Source organism: Narcine bancroftii, chromosome 8, assembly GCF_036971445.1.
Source record: "Narcine bancroftii isolate sNarBan1 chromosome 8, sNarBan1.hap1, whole genome shotgun sequence".
NCBI lineage: Eukaryota > Metazoa > Chordata > Chondrichthyes > Torpediniformes > Narcinidae > Narcine > Narcine bancroftii.
In genome coordinates, this window is record NC_091476.1 from 138504440 (window position 1) to 138527106 (window position 22667).

A 22667-nucleotide genomic window follows, 5' to 3' on the forward strand; every position below is an offset into this window, starting at 1 on the left:
TCATTAGTGGTCTTAAGGCAGTCCTGCTGAGCTTTGTCAGATCGTGCCATCCACTCCAGGAAGCACTCAGCTGAGTGAAAGATAGTAAGACCATTTTAGAAGAAAACATAATTACAGAGAAAGGGTAGAAAATGCTGGGAACCTTAATGATGATGGTGTTACTCATCACCAGAGCTGTTGGGCAGGTGAGTCTGACTGAGATTCTTTTTGAAATATTTTTATTGATATTTTACAGTATAATCAATTAAACAGTACAATTATGCAATGTGCTACAAGATTTCTAATAAATTACAAATAATTCTCATGATAAGGACATTCAGAGCACAAGTAAAAGGAAAGAAAAAAACCCTCTTCTAAGCAAGGTTGAAAGTTTGCATGTATGAATTAGTGACACCAACTTGGAGAGGGACAACATGATGCCAACATTCTAGGAAAAACACTAATTCTTAAGATTATTTTAATAGTCCATAAATGGGCCCCATATCTTTTGAAACTTAATATTTGAATTCTTGATAGAGTTAAATAAGACATAATATCCCTTAGCCATTGTGTATGTGTAGGTGGAGTGTTGTCTTTCAATTTAATTGAAATTGCACATCTGGTTATCAATGGTGTAAAAGATAAAATATGGCTTTGAATTGAAGTCAATAATACATCAACATCTTGAGGTGATCAAAAAAAAAATTAGAGTGCAACGTTCCAATTTAACTTAAGAATTATCGATAATATTTGAAAGACATCTTTCCAAAAATCTAGACTAGGGCAGGTCCAGAACATATGAACTAAAGAAGCATCACCTATTTTACATTAGTCACTTAAAGCATTAATGTCAGAATAAAAACAAGACAATATAACTTTAGACATATGTGCTCTATGGACCACTTTGAATTGCAGCAAACAATGCTGAGTATAAAAGGAAGTATGTAGTGTAATCAAATTAAAAAATGGAGTCCCAAACCTCATTTGACAATGAAAGATTCAAGTCCTGTTCCCAAGCGTTCTTGATTTTAACTGGGTAGGGGGGGGGGGGGGTAAGTCTTAGATTAGCCAAATTATTATAAATAAGAGATATTAAGCCTTTATGGGAAGATTATAGCTTAAAAAATATCCTCAGGGATTCTAGGAAAATCAGGGATCTGACATTGAACAATGTGTCTAATTTGTGAATATCTAAAAAAAATTACATTTTACCATCAATTGTTCGGAAGATGCAAAATTGTTGCCAATAAAAAGTTCTGAAACATTTAATACCCAATCTCTGACATTTATTGAAGGCAGTGTCTTGTAAAGAAGGTGGAAAAAGGTGATTGGATGTAATTGGGCTGGCAAAAGAAAAATTGAAATCCAAAAACCTTCTAAACTGTGCTCATATCTTAGACTGTGTTTAATTATTGGGTTATCAGTTAGTTTATATAGAGAAGAGGATAAAGAAGACCCTAGAATTGCCAACATGGAAATATTCTAAACAAAATTTAATTTCATTGCTACACATGTAGCAAAATAATGAAGTTACAGTAGCGAGTGGTGCAATGAATTTAGCCCAAAAGAAGTTGTCTGTGCGCTGAAATAACAGAACTGTTTAATGGAATCTTTGCAGGAGTTTAAATAATTACAGTTGGCGCATTATCACAGTCACCCAATCTCTGAAGTCACACACCTCCCAGAGTTCTTTGTGGCCCACTCCACACCCCCTGCCCCCCAGCCACTGGGAACTCCTGACTACGGACGCCGGTTTGATAATGGAGTGGCACAATTTGCCACATAACCCCCAACCCACCCCCCAGAACCGGAGGTGATGCCACAATCTCACCTATATGGCTAGAAGGACCAGCAGATGCCCCCTGCACTGGGGGCATGCCACCCATACCAGTTGATCTAGGTCCATGTGTGCCGGCTTAAGGCGATCTAAAACTGTTTCTTGCCTATTGCCGATGCCTATAACAAACATGGAGCTGTAATTCCATGCCATCATGAAAGGATATGGCAGTTGGAACAGCATCCTATGCGCATCCCTGATCAGGAATACATAAAGGCGGTCCTTGAGTTCAGGCTGAATGTATGAAGTTGTAGACTCATGGCAGGTAGCTGGGATAGGTGCCAGTGTACCCATCTTCTCTCTTAAGTGTGTGAGTACCGGTGTGAGATTCCTGCTGCCCATGTGCTGCTAGAATGAAATCCCCTGGGACTGTTAGGGGAATCTGTAAACCAATTCGGTGGAGGATGTAGCTCGATCTTCCTTCAGTGTGGTACAGATATTTAAAAGTACCCAAGGCAGTTCATCTATCCCATCTGATCCCTTAAGGCATGCCATCAGGACTGTTTTCATATGACGGTGAAAGTGTACCACTAAGCCATTGGACTGGGATTGATAGGCCGTCGACTGATGCAGATGTGTGGCCATCAACTCGGTGATTGGTAATTCAGATTTCTTCTCAGATGAGCCTTGTGGGTTACACCGAGCGTGAGCGGTGTCCCAAAGTTGGCTTGGGAGCTAAGGACCGATGAGCTCTGGCTTAGTAGAAAAAAAACTTTCTTCGAAAAATCTCCATGAGTAAATTTGAAGTTAGTCAACTGACCATTTTTCGTGTCCTCTTTTAAGCCCAAGATGCGTATATTTTGAAGTCTGCTTCTATTTTTCAAATCAACCACTTTCAAAGGTAAATTGAAGTTATTAGCAGACATTTCAGAAGGAAGTGTTTCTAGATTGTCATCACATTCATTGATTGACTCCAAACCAACCTCTACAATTGTCAATTGTTGATATCATATGTAAAACCTTTTCAAGTATAGATTTGATTTCCCGTTAGCTTTCTTTTACCATTGCAGTTATTTCCCGTGTATGTTTGTTCAGCATGTCGGAAATGGAGTCTGCTATCAAGGTAGCTGTCTCTTCCTCCTTTTTGCCATCTTTGCCATTTTTTGCTCATTTACCACTTCATGTAGCAGCCATTTTGAAATACAACAATATTAATTAAGGAAGGGGCAAAATATAAAACACTTTGGTCAAAAATTAAAGGTGCATGAATGGGAAAAGTTTTTAAATGAACAGGAGCACCTAACTACTGCTGTTATGCAATGTAGTAGCTAGCTGGAAGTCCCTGAAGGACATTCTGTTAATTGTCCTGATCATTACATCAATGTGACCTGTTTGCAGTTAAACCTGTATTTCCCTTCTTTTTTCCCTTATTGCCCCCAATCCAATCAAATGAACTGCAATGTTGAGCCATACTGATTTTAATGTCTTGGCTTCTTCCCGCCTGGACCAATTCTGAATAAAGCAATCACAGCCAAGTTAGCATCAGTTCCTAAAGACATTGGGGTTAATTAAATGAGTATTTTTCACACTCTGTGACTTGTTAAAAACAAGGACATCAAACAAGATGGGATTGTGCATAGACACAATGGTGTTTCAGTGAGGATCTATGGAAAGTAGCAAGATCTTTCTGTTTAATTCACACTATATGCAACACCTGCAAGTCCCTAAACCCCTTCCGTACCAAGTCAGAGAGTCAAGAGCTGACGCAAATAAGCCTCTGATAAATGTATGGGACCAATGACTGATGAAAGAGCTGGGGGGTCACACCTTTTGCCCTGTTCACTGCTCAAGATTGTCTGGCACACAGTTCTAAATCTTACATTGACTAACTTGTAAGTGTTGTATTGTATGCAAAAAAACAAAACAATATTTTGATGGATGATCAAAGAAAGAGAAAAAATTCCTGTCACACCAACAAATAATTGATATGTGGTTGTTGACAAATCAGAATAATCAATCCCCTTTTATTAATTTATAGTACATTGACATAGTGGAGAAAGCTTGCATACCATGGAACCACATAGGTTCAGTCATCTATTCCTCACCAGCATGCCATACTTATCATTTGCCAAGTTCAAATTACCTACACAGTCGTAAAACATTATTTGATGCATTGTCGTTGAACCAGAAAGTTTGCAGATGCTGTGATGGTAGATTACACAAAAATGCTGGAGAAACTCAGCAAATCACACAGTGTTCTTTATGTAGCAAAGATAATGAATCACAACCAAGGTTTTGGACCTGATCTCTTCAAGGTATGAAAAAAGAGCAGGCAGGTTTCTGAATAAAATGGTGGGGGTGGGGGGGAGGGGCGAAACATAAGCCCACAGGGAAGAGGTAGATATGAGAAAAAAGTTGAGGTGATAGGGGAAGGGGATAGGTCTGAATGGATAAGAAAGGGGCTGGACAGCTGGAGGAAAGGAGGCAGAGGGATAGGGAGAGAAGGAGATAGGGGTGTGTCCTAACGAAAACTGGAGAAGTTGATGGCAATACTTGACAGATGGAGAATGCCCAGATGGAATATTAGGTGATGCCCCTCCATTTTGAAGATTACCTCAATTTGGCAATTCATGAGGCCATGGACAGACGTGTTGGTATGGGAATGAGGCACAGAATTGAAATGCCCACTGGGAGGCCCCTGCCATTGCAAAGGTGATCAGTGAAACGATCTCCCAGTCAGCATGCAGTCTCGCCAATGTAGAGAAGGTCATAACTAGAGCAGAGGATGTGTTAGATGACCCTCGTAGATTCACACGTGAAGTGTTTCATTTCGAAGGACTGTTTGGGGCCATGAATGGTGGTGAGGGAGAAGGTGTGGGCACTGATGCACAATCAATTACTTGAAAGACTATTATAAAGAAACCAATAGGCTTTTATTCACTTAAGAACACAAGCACATCCATACATTTGGTTGTCCTGCACTGAGCTGCAAGGGACTGTGGAACAGTCACCTTTATACAGGAACCTGTGGAGAGGAGCCACAGGTACAACGACCAATAGGTGTGTCTGACCAGACAATTAAACATAACAATGGTTTACCACAGGCACAAGTGTAGCACTTCCTGCAGTCACAGGGTTAGGTACCAAGGGGGCAATTAGGGAAAAGAGATGATGGGCGAGGGAGGAGTCCCTGCAGAAGATGGAAAGGGGAGGAATGGGGAATATGTGTTTAGTAGTTCATTGTTAATTGGCCTAAATTTTTGGCAAATTTTCAGACAATTTTATCTTGAGATTCAGGTGGTGTTTCTGTGTGTGTGTGTGTGTGAGGCACAAAAATTGACATTATTACTGATACTACGATTTTAATATGTACTATTTCTCTCTCCTCTTTCCACTTCATTCTTCAACATTTTCCAATCATGCTTGTGTCCTATTTCAAAGTTTGGAACAGGAATACTCTGGCAACAACCTCTGCCCTATCAAGTGTACCAGCCACTGCCCTGGAAAGTGCAGAGTGTCAGTCGTGTGGACAAGGTAAAAAGCCACTTGTTCTTTTTGGATTATAGATTGATCGCTGCAACCATTTTTATACATAATTTTTTTTTAAAGTATTTATTATACATAAATTATAACAACTGTAAAACTTTGATCAATGCGATTTCAGAGTTTGTTCTGCTTGTGTAAGTGCTCTATCACCTCCATATCCTGAGTATTTTTGGAGGTTAGTGGCAGTATGCTTAATTTAAATCTCTCTGCAGAGACTTGGACACAATGATTTGGAATCCAGCCATGCTCAACAGTGGTCACAGCGCATTTAAGGGTAGGGGGCAAAGATTGAAATCATGAATATTTTTTTGTTAGTCAGTAGGAGAGAAGTATGGAAGAAACCAACTAAACTTGACTGCTTCACAGGGAGGGGACCCATAAACTTTGAGCAGAATCTTATGGAGGGCATAGCCATTAAAAGGCTGAGAATTAGCTGGGTTAGACTGATGCACCTGTGTTCTTCTGGGAGAATATTGTGAATTGAGGTCATGAGTCATAGAGTTTGGCCAATCTACCCATGCTGACCAAACTACTTCACTCACACTAGTCCCACCTGCCCCCATTTGGCCAATATCTCTCTAAACTGGTCCCTGTATTTGTCTAAATTGCCCTTAAACTTTGCAATAGCATCTGGCTCAACTACCTCCTCTGGTAGCTTGTTCCATATACCCACATCCTTTGTTTATTTTCTAACAGGATCAGTGGCACTTCAAAAGAGGTACCATATTGGTCTTTGTATGAACTGATTATACTGTCATCCTTCCTCTATTACTTAATAGTAAAGTTCATGCTTGGGTCTCAAGAGCTGTGGGGAAAGGTGAAAGCGCACAGAAAGAGGCACTACCGGGTCAGTACCAACCATGTGTAACTCATTTGCACTAAACCTCCACCATGATGCCACTCCAAACTAGTTTCATGTGCCTCACATCCCTTTAATCCCTTCCAGATTCTAGCATTTGCCTGCGCACATGGGCCAATAACCTAATAATTAGGGCCTATTTAGGATATGGGAGGAAACTAAACCACCCAGAGGGAGAATATGCAATGCTTCACATAGACAGCACCAGAGGTGAGGCTTGAACCTGTGTCCCCGGCATTGTAAGGCAATGGCTCTATCAGCTAAGCTGTGGGATTTTGAAAGGTAAAAACCTAAATGTTTGTCTGGACTGTCTTGCTCTGACTGACTCACCATTGGAATACCGAGAGAGTGGTGAAATATTTAACTCCATTAAAGGATGGAATTCTAATATTCCCAGCATTTTGTTTGAAAATAACCCTTTTCTATTCATATCCTCACAGCCAGAATTGAAAATAACCCTCGAGAATCCAAATGTCATAATTTGGAACTTTGTGAACACATCGGGATCATTCTGATCCTGGGTCACACACTAGTTATTGTTACAAACAGCAGTGTCCAATTAAATGTATTATTGATATACTGTATAAAAGGTGAAGGATCCAGGATAAATAAAGGCTTGCAGATTCCCTGTTTATTCGGACACATAGTGAGAAAAACCATGTCCCATTGTCACACAATTCATTGCTGTCAATAATTCAGTCCTCTAGTGTATTCATTCACAGATTGTGGGCAGTTGCAAGGCACGTAATCACTTTTGGGAAGACCAATAAGGGCAGCAGCTTGCCTTTCATGAAGCAAATCTAATTTTTATGACAATTTAATAAGCTTGCAGTCACCATTATTAATGCTAGCTTTTTAATCACAGATTTTCTTAGTTCATTGAATTAAAAAAATCCCCACAGGTGCCATGCTGGGATTTGAACTCAAATCTTCAGAATTTTAATCCAATGACATAACCAAAATTGTACCGCACCCACCTGAATTAAATGCTTCTGTTTTATTTAAAGTCATCCCTTTGGCAAAATCAGTGATTGGGTGAAATTGAAGTACAGTAAAAATCGCCAGTATCTGGCACCAATGGGGACTGGTAGATGCCAGATTAATGAATTTGTGTGTTGAGTAGATTGGCAAACTGACTGCTAGGGGGGGTCAATTTTAAACTTTTGTATTTTTTACCATAGGCACTTCTCAGTTATATGATGGGGTTACGTTCCGGTGAACCCATCGAAAGTCAAAATAGAATACCACGCCCACCATTTTTTATAATTAAAAATTGAATACCTTTATTTCACACTGAAAAACACCATTAATGTACACACTTGAAGGCACACTGGGCATGAAGAATGTTTGAAGCTTTGAGACTGCGAGTGTGGTTGAGCCAGCATCGCGAGAGAGAATGCTGTATGATACTTTCAGGTGATGCTGCCTTTGCTCAGCATCGCAAGAGAGTAGCGTACCACCTATCGCAAGTGTAGGAACAGATTGGAATTTAAATTGAAACCACTGATTCAAATCATGATAACTTTGAAAAATTGTAAATCAGACCATCGTAAGTAGGAGAGCACCTATATTTATTTTCCATGATTTTGTTTTTGCCGGTTGCTTGAGGCTATTGTTTGCTTGAATTCCAGATAACGGGGATTTTACTGTATTCCTATGCAAGTAAGCAGGGGAAAAGAGGAAATGGAATGTTCTGATAGTACATTGGAATTAATTAAAAATGACTTTCATTAAAAACAAAGTTCTCCTTGCTGCTTAAGCAACCTCTCCATGTCTGCACCTGCTCCAGGTTTTAAAGCACTGACCAGAGTGATTAAGGCGTTTTGGATGCACTGCAAATAAAACACAGGGAACAAGGAAGTCATCTTGTTGATATTCCAACAATATGATCTCCATTGATGAAAGAAACACCAGAGTAACAAAATAGATGCTTCTCCCAGGCTGATAAACAATTGAACAAGGCCCAGTATGCTGTGTGAGCTTGTTGCATGACTGATGCTGTTTGCAGCCAGCGTTGACATTTTTATAATTCTATAATCCCTGCTGTGATTTCCACCATCTGTGCATCTCCAGCAGAAGGAATGTGACCTTCCAGTGCTCAGGGAAAACAGCAGAGTCAAGGGAAAAGGAAGGCAAGAATTTTGCTGGGCTCATAAAAAATGTTGCCAAGTCAAAACTTGACAGTTGAATCGAAATCCAGACCATCAGTTCTGAGAGAGAGTGAACTCCTTTCCTGAGAAACAAAATCAATTACATCATTTGTTTTTCAAAGGACAAACCTTTTCTTGCTAACATATCCAATGAAAGTTCAGATATATTAATTATGTTTTTCCACAAAATGTTTTTCTTTAATATTGAAATCTTTCAGAAGAGAATGAGATGATTCTTATGGAAAGGTAAACAGTGAAGTTAGTAGGCCACACAGCCCAATGAGGAAAGAACATTTTTTGTTTGAAATATGTCGTTTCTTTTCTATAAATGTATATACAGTATTCATATACGTTGGCATCATTGACTAGGCCAGCACGTCCATCTTGGGCCTTTGGGCATCAAGAAATGTTTGGGGACTTAAGGAGGCCAGTGAGCCCATTAAATATGTGCTGATCCTTCAGAGAGCAAGACTGTTAGTCCCCTTTCCCTGCTCATTCCTGTAGCCTTGTCAATTGTTCTCTTTCAAGTGCTTGTCCAATTCCCTTTTCAAAGCAGTAATTGGAAAGGATCAACGAGGTCAGGGGTAAAATTAATTTCTTCACATGAGCAACATTTGGAGTGGTTTGGAGTCAGTGGTTGGAAACCTTTGATTTATTCAGTGAGCACCAAGATGATGTTCATTCTCCTTTTTGATGCCATGTGCTGAACCAGAAGGCTGGGCTCCTTCATCTAAGAACATCCAAAGAACATCATGGTTGTGAAGTTTGAGTACGTCTCAGTAGTTTAAAGCCGGTATCTCTTGATGAAGATCTGGGAACTAGACCAGAGGAAGACATTCCTTCAGGAAATCTTCATCTACTACTCCCTTCAACCATCGATAAGCTCAATATAATCCTGATGTACCTTTCTGGGCCTCCCATGTAAACTGCAACAATGATCATTAAGAAGTTGACAGTTGATGGTTGTTTGAGAGCAAACATAAATTTGATTGATAATAGTTTGTGTTGTACTATTAATTTACACAATCAAACCGCATGGATTACTTATATCCTTTTGTAATCAAGACTTAAGAAGTGAGATGGAGGAGGATAAAAGACATGCGAGGACTCCATGTATAGTCAGAAATCATAGGTTTGTATGTGATAGAAATTTTTTCAGGTGTATTTACTTTAATTTAAGAAGTATTGTTAGAAAGGCAGATGAGTTTAGGACATGGATTGACATGTTGGATTATGATATTATTGCTATTAGTGAGACTTGTTTGCAGGATGGGCAAGACTGGCATCTTAATGTTCCAGGGTACCGTTGCTTCAGACGTGATATAGGAGGAGGAATGAAGGGGGAGGAGTGGCATTGCTAGTCAGGGAAAATATATCAGTCGTGCGGTCAGGACAGCCAGGAAGACTTGACTAGAGAGGCCATATGGGTGCAGCTGAAAAATGGGAAAGGTGTGACCACACTGATAGGGTTGTATTATAGACTGCCCAATTGACAGAGAAAATTGAAGGAGGAAATCTGTAGCGAGATAGCAGACCGATGTAAGAAACAGAACATTGTGATAGTAGGAGATTTTAACTTCCCAAATATTGATTGGAACTCCCATACTGAAAAAGGGCTGGATGGCTTGGGGTTTGTAAAATGTGTCTAGGAAATTTTTCTAAACCAATACATAGTACATAGAGGTACCAACGAGAGAGAATACAATGCTTTATCTCCTATTAGGGAACAAGACAGGTCAGAAGATTAATGTATGTGTAGGTGAATATTTTGGATCCATTGATCATAATGTCATTAGCTTCAAGTTATGTATAGAGAAGGATAAGTCTGGTCCTCATGTTGGGGTTTTAAATTGGAGGAAAGCAAATTTTGTGGAAATAGAAAAGATCTAGGAAGAGTGGATTTGAATAAGTTGTGTTATGGCAAGGGTGTGTTAGGTAAGTTGAAGGCCTTCAAGGGTGAAATCTTGAGAGTGCAAAGTTTTCATGTTCCTGTTAGGATTAAAGGGAAAGTTACCAGGCATAGGTATCCTTGGTTTTCTATGGATATTAGACATCTTGTTAAGAAAAAGAGGGAGGTGTATAGCAAGTATAGGCAACAAGGAGCTAATGAGGTACTTGAAGAGTTCAAGAAAATCAAGAAAGAAATCAGGAAGGCAAAAAGAAGACACGAGGCTACTCTGGGAGATTATATGAAGGAAAATCTTAAGGGTTTCTATAAGTATATGAGTAAAAGGGTAGTAAGGGACAAAATTTGTCCCCTAGAGGATCAGAGTGGTCAATTATGTGAGGGGGAAGATCTTAAACAGGTTTTTTTTCCATCAGTATTTACTCAGGAAATCAGCATTATGCATATGGAAGGAGGGGAAAAAAAACGGAAGAGTCATGGAACAGATGGAGATTAAGGAAGAAGAGGTGCTTGCTGCCTTACAGCGAATAAAGATAGATAAATCACCTGGACCAGATATTCCCTCCGACATTGAGGGAGACTAGTGTAGAAATTTGTTGATATATTCTAAATGTCCTTGGCCACAGGTGAGATGCCAGAGGATTGGAGGGTAGCTCATGCTGTCTGTTTGTTTAAAAAAGGCTCCAAAAATAAACCAGGTAATTATAGGCTGGGTGAGCCTGATATCAGTAATGGGTAACTTATTGGAAGAAGTTCTGGGAAACAGGATAGTCCTGGGCTGATTAAGGATATTCAGCACAGCTTTGTGTGTGGTAGGTCATGTTTAATGAATCTTGTAGAGTTTTTTGAAGAGGTTATCAAGAAGGGTGTTCAAGGAAAGGCAGTGGATATTGTCTACAAGGACTTTATTAAAGCTTTTGACATTATCTCACATGGGAAGTTAGTTCAGAAGGTTATGACACGAGGTATTTAAGGAGAAGTAAACTGGATTTGAAATTGGCAATGTGGGAGAAAACAGAGGGTGGTAGTGATGGTTGCTTCTCAGACTGGAGGCCTATGACTAGTGGTGTGCCTCAAGGATTCATGTTGGGACCATTGTTGTTTGTTGTCTGTATCAGTCATCTGGATGATAATGTGGAGAATTGGATCAGCAATTTTGCTGATGACACAAAGATAGGGGGCATTATGAACAGCGAGGAAAATTTTCAAAGCTTGCAGAAGGATCTGGACTAACTGGGAGAATGGGCCAGTAAATGGCAGATGGAGTTTGATGCATTTTGGAAGAGGAAAGCAAGGTAGGAGATATATAGTGAATGATAGGGCACTGAGGAGGGCGGAGGAGCAGAAATCTGGGAATACAATTACATTATTTCCTGAAGGTGGCATCACATGTGGACAGGGTTGTAAAGAAAGATTTTAGTATCTTAGCCTTCATAAATCAAAGTATTGAGTATAGGAGTTGGGATGTTATGTTGAAGTTTTTTAAGACATCGGTGAGGCCAAATTTGGAATATTGTGTGTAGTTCTGGTCGCCTAACTACAGGAAGGATATCAATAAGATTGAAAGAGTGCAGGATGTTGCCGGGTCTTCAGGAGTTGAGTTACAGGGAAAGATTAAATAGATTAGAACTTTATTCCTTGGAGTGAAGAAGAATGAGGGGAGACTTGATAGAAACTTACAAGATTATGAGAGGCATAGACAGAATGGATGCGAATAGGCTCTTTCCACTTACATTGGGGGAGATAAATACAAGAGGTCATCATTTTAAGATGAAGGGGGAAAGGTTTAGGGGAAATTCTTCACTTAGAATGTGGAATGAGCTGCCATCAGATGTGGTGAATGCAGGCTCAATAGTGTGTTTTAAGAATAAATTGGTTAAGTACATGGATGGGAGAGGCCTGGAAGGTTATGGAATGGGAACAAATCACTGGGACTAGGGGGATGATGGTTGGCATAGACTAGAGGGGCAAAATGGCCTGTTTTCTGTGCTGTAGCATTCTAATGTTCTATTTGTAAGCAAAGAGAAGCTGGAGGGACTCAGCAGATCAGGCAGTATACATGGATAGAAATGATTAAGCAACATTTTAAGTTGGGACCCTTTATTCAAAACTCTAATCAGTCTCAATAAAGGGTTCTGAAAGAAACATTGAATTTTTATTTCCACAGATGCTGCCTGATCTGCGGAGTCCTCCAGCTTCCCTTTGTTTTCTCAAAATTCCAGCCACTGCAGTTTTTGTGTTTCTTAAATACTTTCCTCTGACATTCTCATTTAAGTAAGAACTAGATCAGAAATCCATAATTTCTCAGCAGAAAGCATTCATCTAATGGGATCTCAACCACATCTACAAGTGTCCAGAACATGGAAACTCGTATATGTCAGATTATAAAATGTAAATCTTGCTGGCTGGATCTATTAGTCTTGATCTACAGAACAGTTCTTCAACTGTTAATAATTCAGAAGGTCATAGACTTCCACAGAAATTCTGAATATGAACCTCTGGATTCACCAAGTGGTTGACATGTCTGTGCTTCACGTGGAGTATAATTGTTGGATTGCCCTACTTTATAATAGGTCAGACCAGGCATAGGATTGAAAGTCTCCATTCAGGAGGCAAGACATCAGTATTTTTAAAGTTCAGTTGTGTTTTTGTTGCTTCTAAATATTTTTACATTTTTGGTACATTGTAATAGTCAGGGGGCACTTAAACTGTTAAAATACCTTACTGGTTTGACAGAGGTTGTCAGTTTTGACTTCTGTGAAAGCTTGTCAGGGTTCTGCGAGCATGCATTCTGCTCTAAACTGCCTGAAGTCTAACAGGCTGACTCAAAGGTGCGGAGGCCCCGTGAGATCACAAGCTGATTGCACGTGTGCTAGGACTGTAGGCAGTGGGCTGGAGGATCCAACCCATTGTTTCTTTCTTCTTTGGCTTGGCTTCGCAGACGAAGATTTATGGAGGGGGTAAAAGTCCACGTCGGCTGCAGGCTCGATTGTGGCTGACAAGTCCGATGCGGGACAGGCAACCCATTGTATTTACTCCTCTATTATAGCTATACAGACACTATAAAGTCAACAGGAGCATAGAGAGGTAAGAGCGACAAGGTGATTACTGTTATAGTCAAATATAAACTGTAACACATGACATCATGCATCGTATGCTGCAGCTGAATATACTCAAGTCCAAAGTATTACATTGTCTAAAAGGAAGACGAAACATTTCCGTTGGATGTAATTGTTATGGAGATCCCATTTCACCACACCATCACAATTATGCTGATTTGACAAAGCTGAATCTTGAACAAGTATTTTGGCTGTGCAGTTTGCTGAAATGGGTGATTCGTAAAGAATTATGTCTTAGCAGAAATTCCCCAATTCAAGTTACATTATTTAGAAATTAGTGTATAATTTCTTTCTTTAAAATAAAGATTTTTTTAGCTGAAATGCATAAAATCATGTTCCAGATTTATTTTATCTCGCATATTTAAAGGACTTTACCACTAGGAAGCACTGGCCTTGATTTTAAAGACAACAATCCCATGGTAATAAGATGCGCCTATTCAAGTTGATTCTTGCTTAAGATAGCCATTAGATCAGCACAATTTACAATGACCATTCACACAGATTCTTGTGCTCTTTCATAAGGACAGAGGATTTCAACGAAGCAGCAGCGTTAACAGCTCAAAGGGTCACTCCACAAGAGGTAGGTTTTCAATTTCCACATGGCAACCATTCAGAATTCGAATTGCAACCATCTGGTGTTTCTGAGTCTTTTCTCCAGGTGTCCACACGACTGTTCAGGCAGGCCATGAGAGCTAAAGAAAGAAAAATAAGGAGAGGCCTGTATTGATATACCACCTTGTATGCCCCATTTAGAACACCCCAAAAGTATGGCAGACAAAAGTTGAAGTATATCATGTATGTTATATTTTTAATGTGTTATTATGTGATAATAAAAGGAATCTTGAAGTATTTTGGACCCTAGGTCAATGATTGAGCATAGGAAATGCAGCAGACTACAGGTAGTCCCCGACTTATGACCTATGTGACTTACGACCATCCTCACATAAGACTGAATTTTAAAAAAGTATATTAAAAGACATAAAACGTACACAGTTTATTTTGTATCTCACAAGCAATAACAGGGATACAGGTCATATAAGAGCCAAAATGTGCATACTTACCTTGTTAGTTTGCACCCTGGGGCTGGGTGCAGCCTTCTTCATTCCTGTACGAATGTGCATGCACTGTGGTTTTGTGTATTGGAATTTGGTTGGCGCATGCGCGAGAGTTAAGGAGGTGAATTCAATATTGTCAGTGCGCCTAACTCTCGCGCATGTGCCAACCAAACTCCAATATGCGAACCTGCCATGCATGTGTATTGAAGTTTGGTTGGCACATGCGCGAGAGTTATCCACACTGACAATATTGAATTCGTACATGCGTGAGATTTAAGGATGCAATTCTGTAATTGTTATATGGTCATATGATTTCAATATCGTCACACCTGCGCCAATCAAACTCCAACACGTGAACCCACCGAAGGCTTGTGTATGTGCACAGGATTCAAGATGGCCGTGCCCAGCCCCGGGACCCCAGAACGCCAACTAACAAGAATGTGGAAAGATTCACCAAGGTTGATTGAAAAATTCAGGAAGCTTCGTTATTGTCAAATGTACAATGAAAAAAAAAATTAATCAAAAAGTTTGATTTAAGTCTTCGGTACTCCACACACGTGGGCACAATTCTGACTTGCATTCATTCCAAGGTACGACCAATTCTTTGGTCCCCATTATGGTTGAAAGTCAGTGTTTTTGCACACAGTATTGCTCACGCCAACAGCAATTTAACAATGATTATTTTACTAACATTGTAACAAGGTAACAAACAAAACAAATAACAATTGTAACAATGACTGTTTTACTAACATTGATTTGAGCAGACCGAGTTGGTATAACCTGATGCCTTGAAATCAATGCCACTAGGATGTGTCGCCCAATTCTGGTGATTTGTCTCTATTGGTGAAAGAAAAATGAAAGAGAAGTATTGTCAGCTGCAGGATTACATTTTCCATGATGCATAATAATGTGAAAAATTACCAGTAGAGGGAGTGCTCAGTCAATTAAAGGAAGATGGGATAGAATTTCCAATGTGTTCCCCATGATTGGTTGGAGACTTGATGCAAAGCTCACCAGAAATGAAGTAAGTTGTGTTTCTCTTTGAGTACAAGTTCAGGTATGGTCTTGAACAGGTGCAAGAGCAATGCAAGAACAACATTGTTCATGTAGCTGAAAGTTAATGGAATGGTTCGTATGTGGAGTGAGAAAAATGAAATTTGAGAGAGGCTCATCATGACTTATAGATTCTAGAGAAGGAAAGAGTTATGAAAAAAAAAACAGCAGGGAAAGGCTATTACTGTGGTTTATTCAAGATTCTTTAGGCTGCACACAATGACTTTACATAGTTATGATGCATATGTGTACATACAATATAATTTAGTATACTGTGACCAGGGTGATGGGGTCCTTTATGATGTTGGCCACCTTCTTGAAAGGCAGAGCCTCACGTCGATGCCCGCAATGCATGAGAGTTGGAGCTTGTGATGGACCTGGCTAGGTTTGCTACTGTCTGCAGTTCTGCATTCCTGGATACTTGAATTACCAAACCAGGCCATGATCCAGACAGTCAGTGTACTTTCTTCAGTATACCTGTTGAAGTTTGATGGAATTTTTAAGACATTTGTGCAGAATACAGAAAATAAGTACTTTTGCAAAGACTAAACTATCGACTTCGAATCTCTCTCAACAGATTCTTTGACATCTGAGTCTTTCTAGCATTTTCTATTTATGTTCCTGGTTAGAATATGTTGTTCTTGCTGTATATTTTTAGGATGTTGAAAGAGTGCAAGCATCTTAAAAAAGTGTATAATATTACAAAAGGAAGAGTGTTAAAGGAAAGCAGAAAGATTAGACTATATTAATCTTTTTGGAATTGTCTCTCTGAATATGCAAACAAGTTGACATCCCATCAATAGAGATAAAATTGGCACTTAACAGGGTTTCAACAGTGTCATTACACCCAGCTCCCTGATATTGCAAGGCCTGAGATAAAATTGGCACTTAACATGGTTTCAAAGGTGTCATTACATCCAGCTCCCTGATATTGCAAGGCCCGAGATTAAATTGGCACTTAACATGGTTTCAATGGTGTCATTACACCCAGCTCCCTGATATTGCAAGGCCCGAAACTCTGGCAATTTTTCATTTCACACTAAATGCAAATTATAATGCACTTTCAAAAAAAAAATCAGAAAGATATATTTGTTTTTAAATTATGAAATTATTGTGATTCTTTTGACTACTAGATGCAAGAAATGGCATTGGTTCTGGACATTAAATCATTTTGATGTGATAAAACAGTAATAGACATCCCAGGGTTCAGAATCCATGGTTACAAAAGGCAATGCAAGATAACCTGACTTGCTAAATGATAGAATTAGCTCATTATTGTAAAAAAAATGAGTTTTGAAAACACAATTCCACCTCAGGGGCCAATATCATATTATTTTATGGCAAGCAAAGGATTTTGGAAAATTAGCACTCATGGTACTGAGAAGAAGCACACAGATCAGGCATTATGGAAGGATTGTTTGATAGTGATTTGTAAGCTATTCTGAGAACACACATTTGGCTGAGTGATTCTGAAACTCCCATTGTTGTGGCAGAAATACATAATTTTTCTTCAACACAAGTTCTAACATCTAACAGTCTCTATACCTGTAGGGCACCCCACTGTGCAATAGATTTCCTTCTCATCTTAAACCTATGCCCTCTGATTATAGATTCCTCTACCTTGGGGAAAACACCGACTACTTACCTCATCTGTGCCCCTCATTATCTTTGAAACTTCTACAAGGTCTCCTCTCAGCCTCTGACACTCCCAGCCTGTTCTTGTACCTCAATCCAGCCTGACCCAATATTACTTTAACCTTTATTGCTTTCAATTCAGATCTCCAACATTTTGCATTTGGACACAAGTTAAAAATTAAACTGCGGCACAGTTAAAAGACTTGAGTGACAAAATAATTGTCATATAAAGTTAATTTATATTTTTGCAGTGTCTGTACATATTGATCATTCAGAAGAACCCAGCCTGGAGAGAGCAGCTGTAACCATCCAGAAGCAGTAGAGGAGGTACCAGCAATACAAGAAGATCAACAGCAACCCACAAGGGGTGTGATATGCCAGGAGGTCTTTACTGTCGTACCAAAGTCCTTGCTGTTTAACAGTAGTGATCGTTTATTAGATACCAGGTCCAGCACATAAAAGTAGATGATTGTTCATTTTCCTGCCTATGATTTGTTGAACTGTATATTTCTATGGTATTTAATAAAGATTAGAAGACATGAGGAGTTTGTCCATTCTCCCCATGACTGCATGGGTTTCCTCCGGATGCTCCGGTTTCCTAACAAATTCCAAAGTCGGTTAATTGGTCACATGGGTGTATTTGGGTGGCACGGGCTCATGGGCAGGAAGGCCCAGTTACCTGTATCTCTAAATTAATTTTTTTTTAAATTATGAACCAAATGTTGATTGTGGACTGGAGGCCCAGTGGAAGGTACACTTAGAATCATGGTCATGCCTTCATTTAATTCCAAACAGAAGGATTCAAACTTCTTCTATCAATGCCCTTAAGTGTATTTTCTAAAATAAATTCAGTGAGTCTAAACTCATTCTCGCTGTGTCAGATTGGCTCTCTGAGGAACACTTGTATCTCTGTGCTGCAGTAACAGAGTGGCTGGAACCTCTTCACACATTCTGAAGAGTAAAATGACGTAGTGTTGTGAAAAATCCATTTTGTCTGGAATGGAGCAATTTTCCACACTTTTCTGGGTGTCTTGGTGCCCATCTTAGCCAAACATTGCAGGATAAGTAATCTAGCTCATGCCGTATCTCTCTGAGACACCATGGTGATTGAAATGGAAAGGAACAGAGGAGATTGATCAGAAATTGTCAGGACTGGAAAATTGAGGAGGAGCTTGTGCAAGCTTTAGTCATTTTCATCTGAACAGTGTAAATGTCGAGAGGGCATGATGAAAAAGATTTAACATTTATGAAGGATCTGCATGAAGAAAATGGGAAGTTTCAAGTTTTATTAGTTGAGGGATCAAAAAACTAGATTTACTTCCTATTGACTCTGTGTGGCCTGCTGAGTTTCTCCAGTAATTTTGTGAAATTACACTGAACATCAGCATATGCAGATTTACTTGTTAGTACTTGGGAACACATTAAGAGGAGAGCAAAGAAAATGTGGTACAGGTCTGGTACTCGTTGGCTGAATGAGCCCAAAATCTCATTACTCGATGACCTTTGACTCACAAGACTCTAGGTGCAGTACTGAGGGATGAAGTTAAGTTGGCTTGTTCATCTATGACTGATACAAACCCAATGGACTCAATGGCCTTCTTCTGAGACATAACATTTCCTTGATTTTCTGATCCTGCCACTTGATTCTATTTTATTTTTTTGATGAGATTTTCATTCTCTCTAGCACCTTCTTTCCAGTGGAAATTTCCCCCAATGAGGGTTCAGTTGTGTATCAATATCCACCATGGAGAAGGACAAGGGCAAACACAAGATCAGTGTAGGGTTGCTCTAATAATCTCAGGGACGTTGATCTCAAGAACAAAGAGATGTCAGATTTATTTATACCACAAACAGCAGAGGTCCCAGGACTGATCCCTATGGAACACCAGTAGTGATAGACCTCCACTAGCAGTGAGGGTAGAATGAGGGAACATAGACTCAAGATTTGGGGGAGTAAACAAAACACAGAAGGAACTTCTTTCCCCAGAGAGATGTGAAAATGTGGAATTTGACTAAGGAAGCAGTGGGGGTGCCTCATTAAATATATATGACATAATTAGATTTTTACACAGTAGGAGGTTTGGAAAAAAGGAGTTGAGTCCAAGGCCATGATATTGTTGAATGGTGGAGCAGTCTCGATGGCCTCCTGCCCGTGTTTCTTATGTTCTTGTGACTGGATAACTTTTGATTCTAAAATTCCCTTTCTCCACCTCCCATGTCTAATAACTTAATGGCTAAATGTATCAGGGTGTCCAAAGAAAGTTAATTAAAAAACAATGTTTTAATGCTGTTTTTCGCTCAGACATTGCAGAGCCCTGGAGCAGTGGCTTTTAAATCCAGGAGAATGCAGGGTAGTCTAGGACAGTTGTCAACCCATCAAAAGGCAAAGGGTCATCCTGCTCTGAACTGGTTGAACTGCCTTGCAATGCCCTGACTACATGACTGCCACATTCCAGAGCACCTATTTAAAAAACGAATGCCAGGGGAAGGGTGATAGTGACCAACTGAAGCACAATGACAAATGCAATTGGAGCCGTCTCTCACTCAGTAGCCTGAAGAGACTCATGAATGTTTTGCAGGGTGTCTCTGTTATCTGCTGAAATATTCCACACATAATACTCAATATTCAAAACAACAATGGTTGTAGAAATCACCTTGCAAGACACCTGAAGCCCCAAGCCACCTCGCAAAGCAATTAGCAAAGAATAACTCAAGCAGCTTTTGTTTCTTGTGTTGAGTAATAGGTGGTGAAAAGCTGAGGGTTAATAACTATTTGAACCTGAATATCAGCCAGTCGGAGGAGGATCAGGCGGAGAGAGTTCCCAGTCACATGAAGCTGGTGCACAGCAACAGAATGATAGTAAGTACGGCCCTAAACCCAGATGGTTTGTATTCCAATTACATAGCTGTTGAAGAAACACAAGCAGTTCTAAGGAGTATGAAGAGACAGTGGAAAAGGCCACATATGCTGCAGTATCATTCAGTTTAGGCTTGTGATCATTAGGAAGTAGAGACTCTCATTATTCTCCTACTCTACTTAGGATAGAAATATCAACGACAGCACTAGTAAGGACCACAAGCCTGTTACCGTGCTGTATGACTTAAAAAATCTCTGAATCCGTGTTAACAGACATGTTCCAGTGCCCTGAAGCTGACCTGTTTGCTTGATTAATTGCCCAATCCTAGACTCCAGAGGCCTCCAGGTGAGCTTGGGGCTTAATTCAAATATCTACCAACATCATTGTTTTTGATTAACCCTTCACCCCCCCCTGGATCTTATGTCAATTTGAGGAATGCAATTCACTTTTCAGTGTTGTGATCTTCATAGACTATCCCATGCTTCAGTGCCTAAATTTTGTATGCTTCCTAGAGCACAAGAGTTTGCTTTCTTTCAAGGTAGAGGGGAATAGTAGGAGCTTTTTATTTCATTCAGAGGCTGGTGGAAGTTTGGCAAGCACTGCCTGAGACAATGGTGAGACAGGGACTCTCAATGTTTAAAGAGAATCTGGACAAGCACTTGAATTGCTCGGGCACAGCAGATAATGGCTTGGTAAATAGGTTTGGTAGAGGTTGGTACTCGATGGTCAGCATGGATGGGTGGGCTATGTTTCTATAACAAAATATGCTGGCAATCTAAACTGTCAACCAATAGATCAGGAGAATGGGGTTGAGAGGAAAAATACATCAGCCCTGATTTGAATGGTGGAGCACACTCGATGGGCTGAATGACATAATTCTGCTCCTGTGGCTTATGCCTTTTGGATGTGGGTGGAAATTAGAGCACCTGGTGAACCCCATGTGTTCACTTGGAGATTGTGAAAACAGACAGCACAGGAAGTCAGAATTGAACCCAGTTCACTGGAGCAGTGAGCAGCTTTAAAATGGAAAGAAGCATCTTCTCCCCTTCTGGTGGTTGCAGTGAGTACTGAGAACAAGGGTTCAAGTCTGAGGCACAATGTTTGAGGCATAAGGTTTTAGACACTATCTTTTGCTCAAGTTACTGTTTACGGTGCGAGCCCTGCTCTTGAGGAATCATCTGTGCCAAGGCTCAATGATAGGTAGGGATGGGCAATAAGTGCTGGTCATGCATTAAAAACTCGAAAGACTTTAAACCTTTTGTTAAGAATGATGATCCAATTCATTCATTGGTTTCTTTCAGTCTCCATATGTCAGCTTGGTTTCACATTCTTAGCCTAAGGTGTGTAAGTTGAAAAGATAATAGAATTTTATATTAAGGGAACAGGCACAACCCTAAAGAATCTCAGCTGTTGATAATATCTGTTTTATTTAGCTTTACAATGCTAATATTATGCCAGATTCTATGTGATTCACAGCATTCCTAACATATGGCAGGCCAGTTTATAGGAGATTCTTAGTGCCTGCCTTCAAGAATCATCTGCAGAAAAACACCCATGGAGGTGATAATCAGAACTTAAGAACACTAGAAAATAGGAAGAGGCCACTTGGCCTTTCAAGCCTACCCCAAGTGTCAATGTGATGATAGCTGATCTGGCCAAGCCTCAACTCTCTTTCAGTGCCAGTTCCCCACAGCCCTCAAATCCCAGATCTATCAACCTCCTGCCTCTTGAAATATCTGGGCTCCACAATCCTCTGGGTTGGAGAATTCTTGAAGTTAGATTCTTGTGTACCTCAGTTTTAAATGACTACCTTGTACCCTTGTCACGGTGTCACCTGGTTTGAGATTCTCCCACTATTGGAAACATTTTAATATTTACCTTGTTATAAGATTTTCAAATTCAATATTCCCTTAAAATTTAAGAGATGCCAAGCAGATCACAGAAAAAAAGTCAACAATGTTTCTAACATCCTAAAGAGATTAACAGAGAGCAGGCCTTGTCTTGATGAGATATCGCTCAGGATTGTATACAATTTTCACCCGTGCCAACATCAAATGTCATACAGATAAGCTCTCTTCTATTCTTTACCAATAATTTTCCCTAAACAAACTTATAACCATATAACAATTACTGTACGGAAACAGGCCATCTCAGCCCCTCTAGTCCGCACCGATTTAAGCGAACTCCACTAGTTCCACCTACTCGCTACCTGTCCATAACCCTCCAATCCCCTCCCATCCATGCACTCATCCAACCTTCTCTTAAATGACAAAATTGACCCTGCTGCAACCACCTCTTCTGGAAGGTCATTCCTCTCAGCCACCACTCACTGACTGAAGAAATTTCCCTTCATGTTACTTATAAACTTTTGCCCCCTAACATTTAACTTATGATCCCTTGTTTCAATCTCACCTATCCTCAACTATTCACATCTACTCTATCTATCCCCCTCATAATTTTAAATACCTCTATCAAATCCCCCCTCAACCTTCTACACTCCAATGAATAAAGACCCAGTCTACTCAATCTTTCTTTGTATTCTAGATACTGCAATCGAGGCAACATTTTAGTAAATCTGCACCCGCCCCACCTTATTGATATCCTTCCTATAATTTGGAGACCAGAACTGCACACAGTATTCCAAATTGGCCTCACCAATGCCTTGAACATTCTCAACATCACCTCCCAGCTCCTATATGCTATGCTTTGATTTATACCAGACAAAGGTGA

The 22667-nt window shown here is 39.9% G+C and overlaps 1 protein-coding gene across 5 annotated transcripts; it reads left to right on the forward strand.

The window, feature by feature from the left end:
• LOC138741859 (uncharacterized) lies at window positions 1-17609 on the forward strand. Of its 5 annotated transcripts, none has more exons than XM_069896104.1 (5): window positions 1682-1792; window positions 2600-2657; window positions 5198-5290; window positions 13859-13916; window positions 17331-17609. In XM_069896104.1, the coding sequence occupies exons 1-5, from the start codon at window positions 1740-1742 to the stop codon at window positions 17399-17401; spliced, it is 333 nt and encodes a 110-aa protein (XP_069752205.1). In that variant the 5' UTR covers window positions 1682-1739; the 3' UTR covers window positions 17402-17609. The 5 variants fall into 5 exon arrangements, with proteins under 5 accessions (XP_069752207.1, XP_069752205.1, XP_069752209.1 ...); XM_069896105.1 differs by lacking the exon at window positions 1682-1792 and adding an exon at window positions 1801-2415; XM_069896106.1 differs by lacking the exons at window positions 1682-1792; window positions 2600-2657 and adding an exon at window positions 1-185.
• The last annotated feature ends 5058 nt before the right edge of the window (window positions 17610-22667 follow it).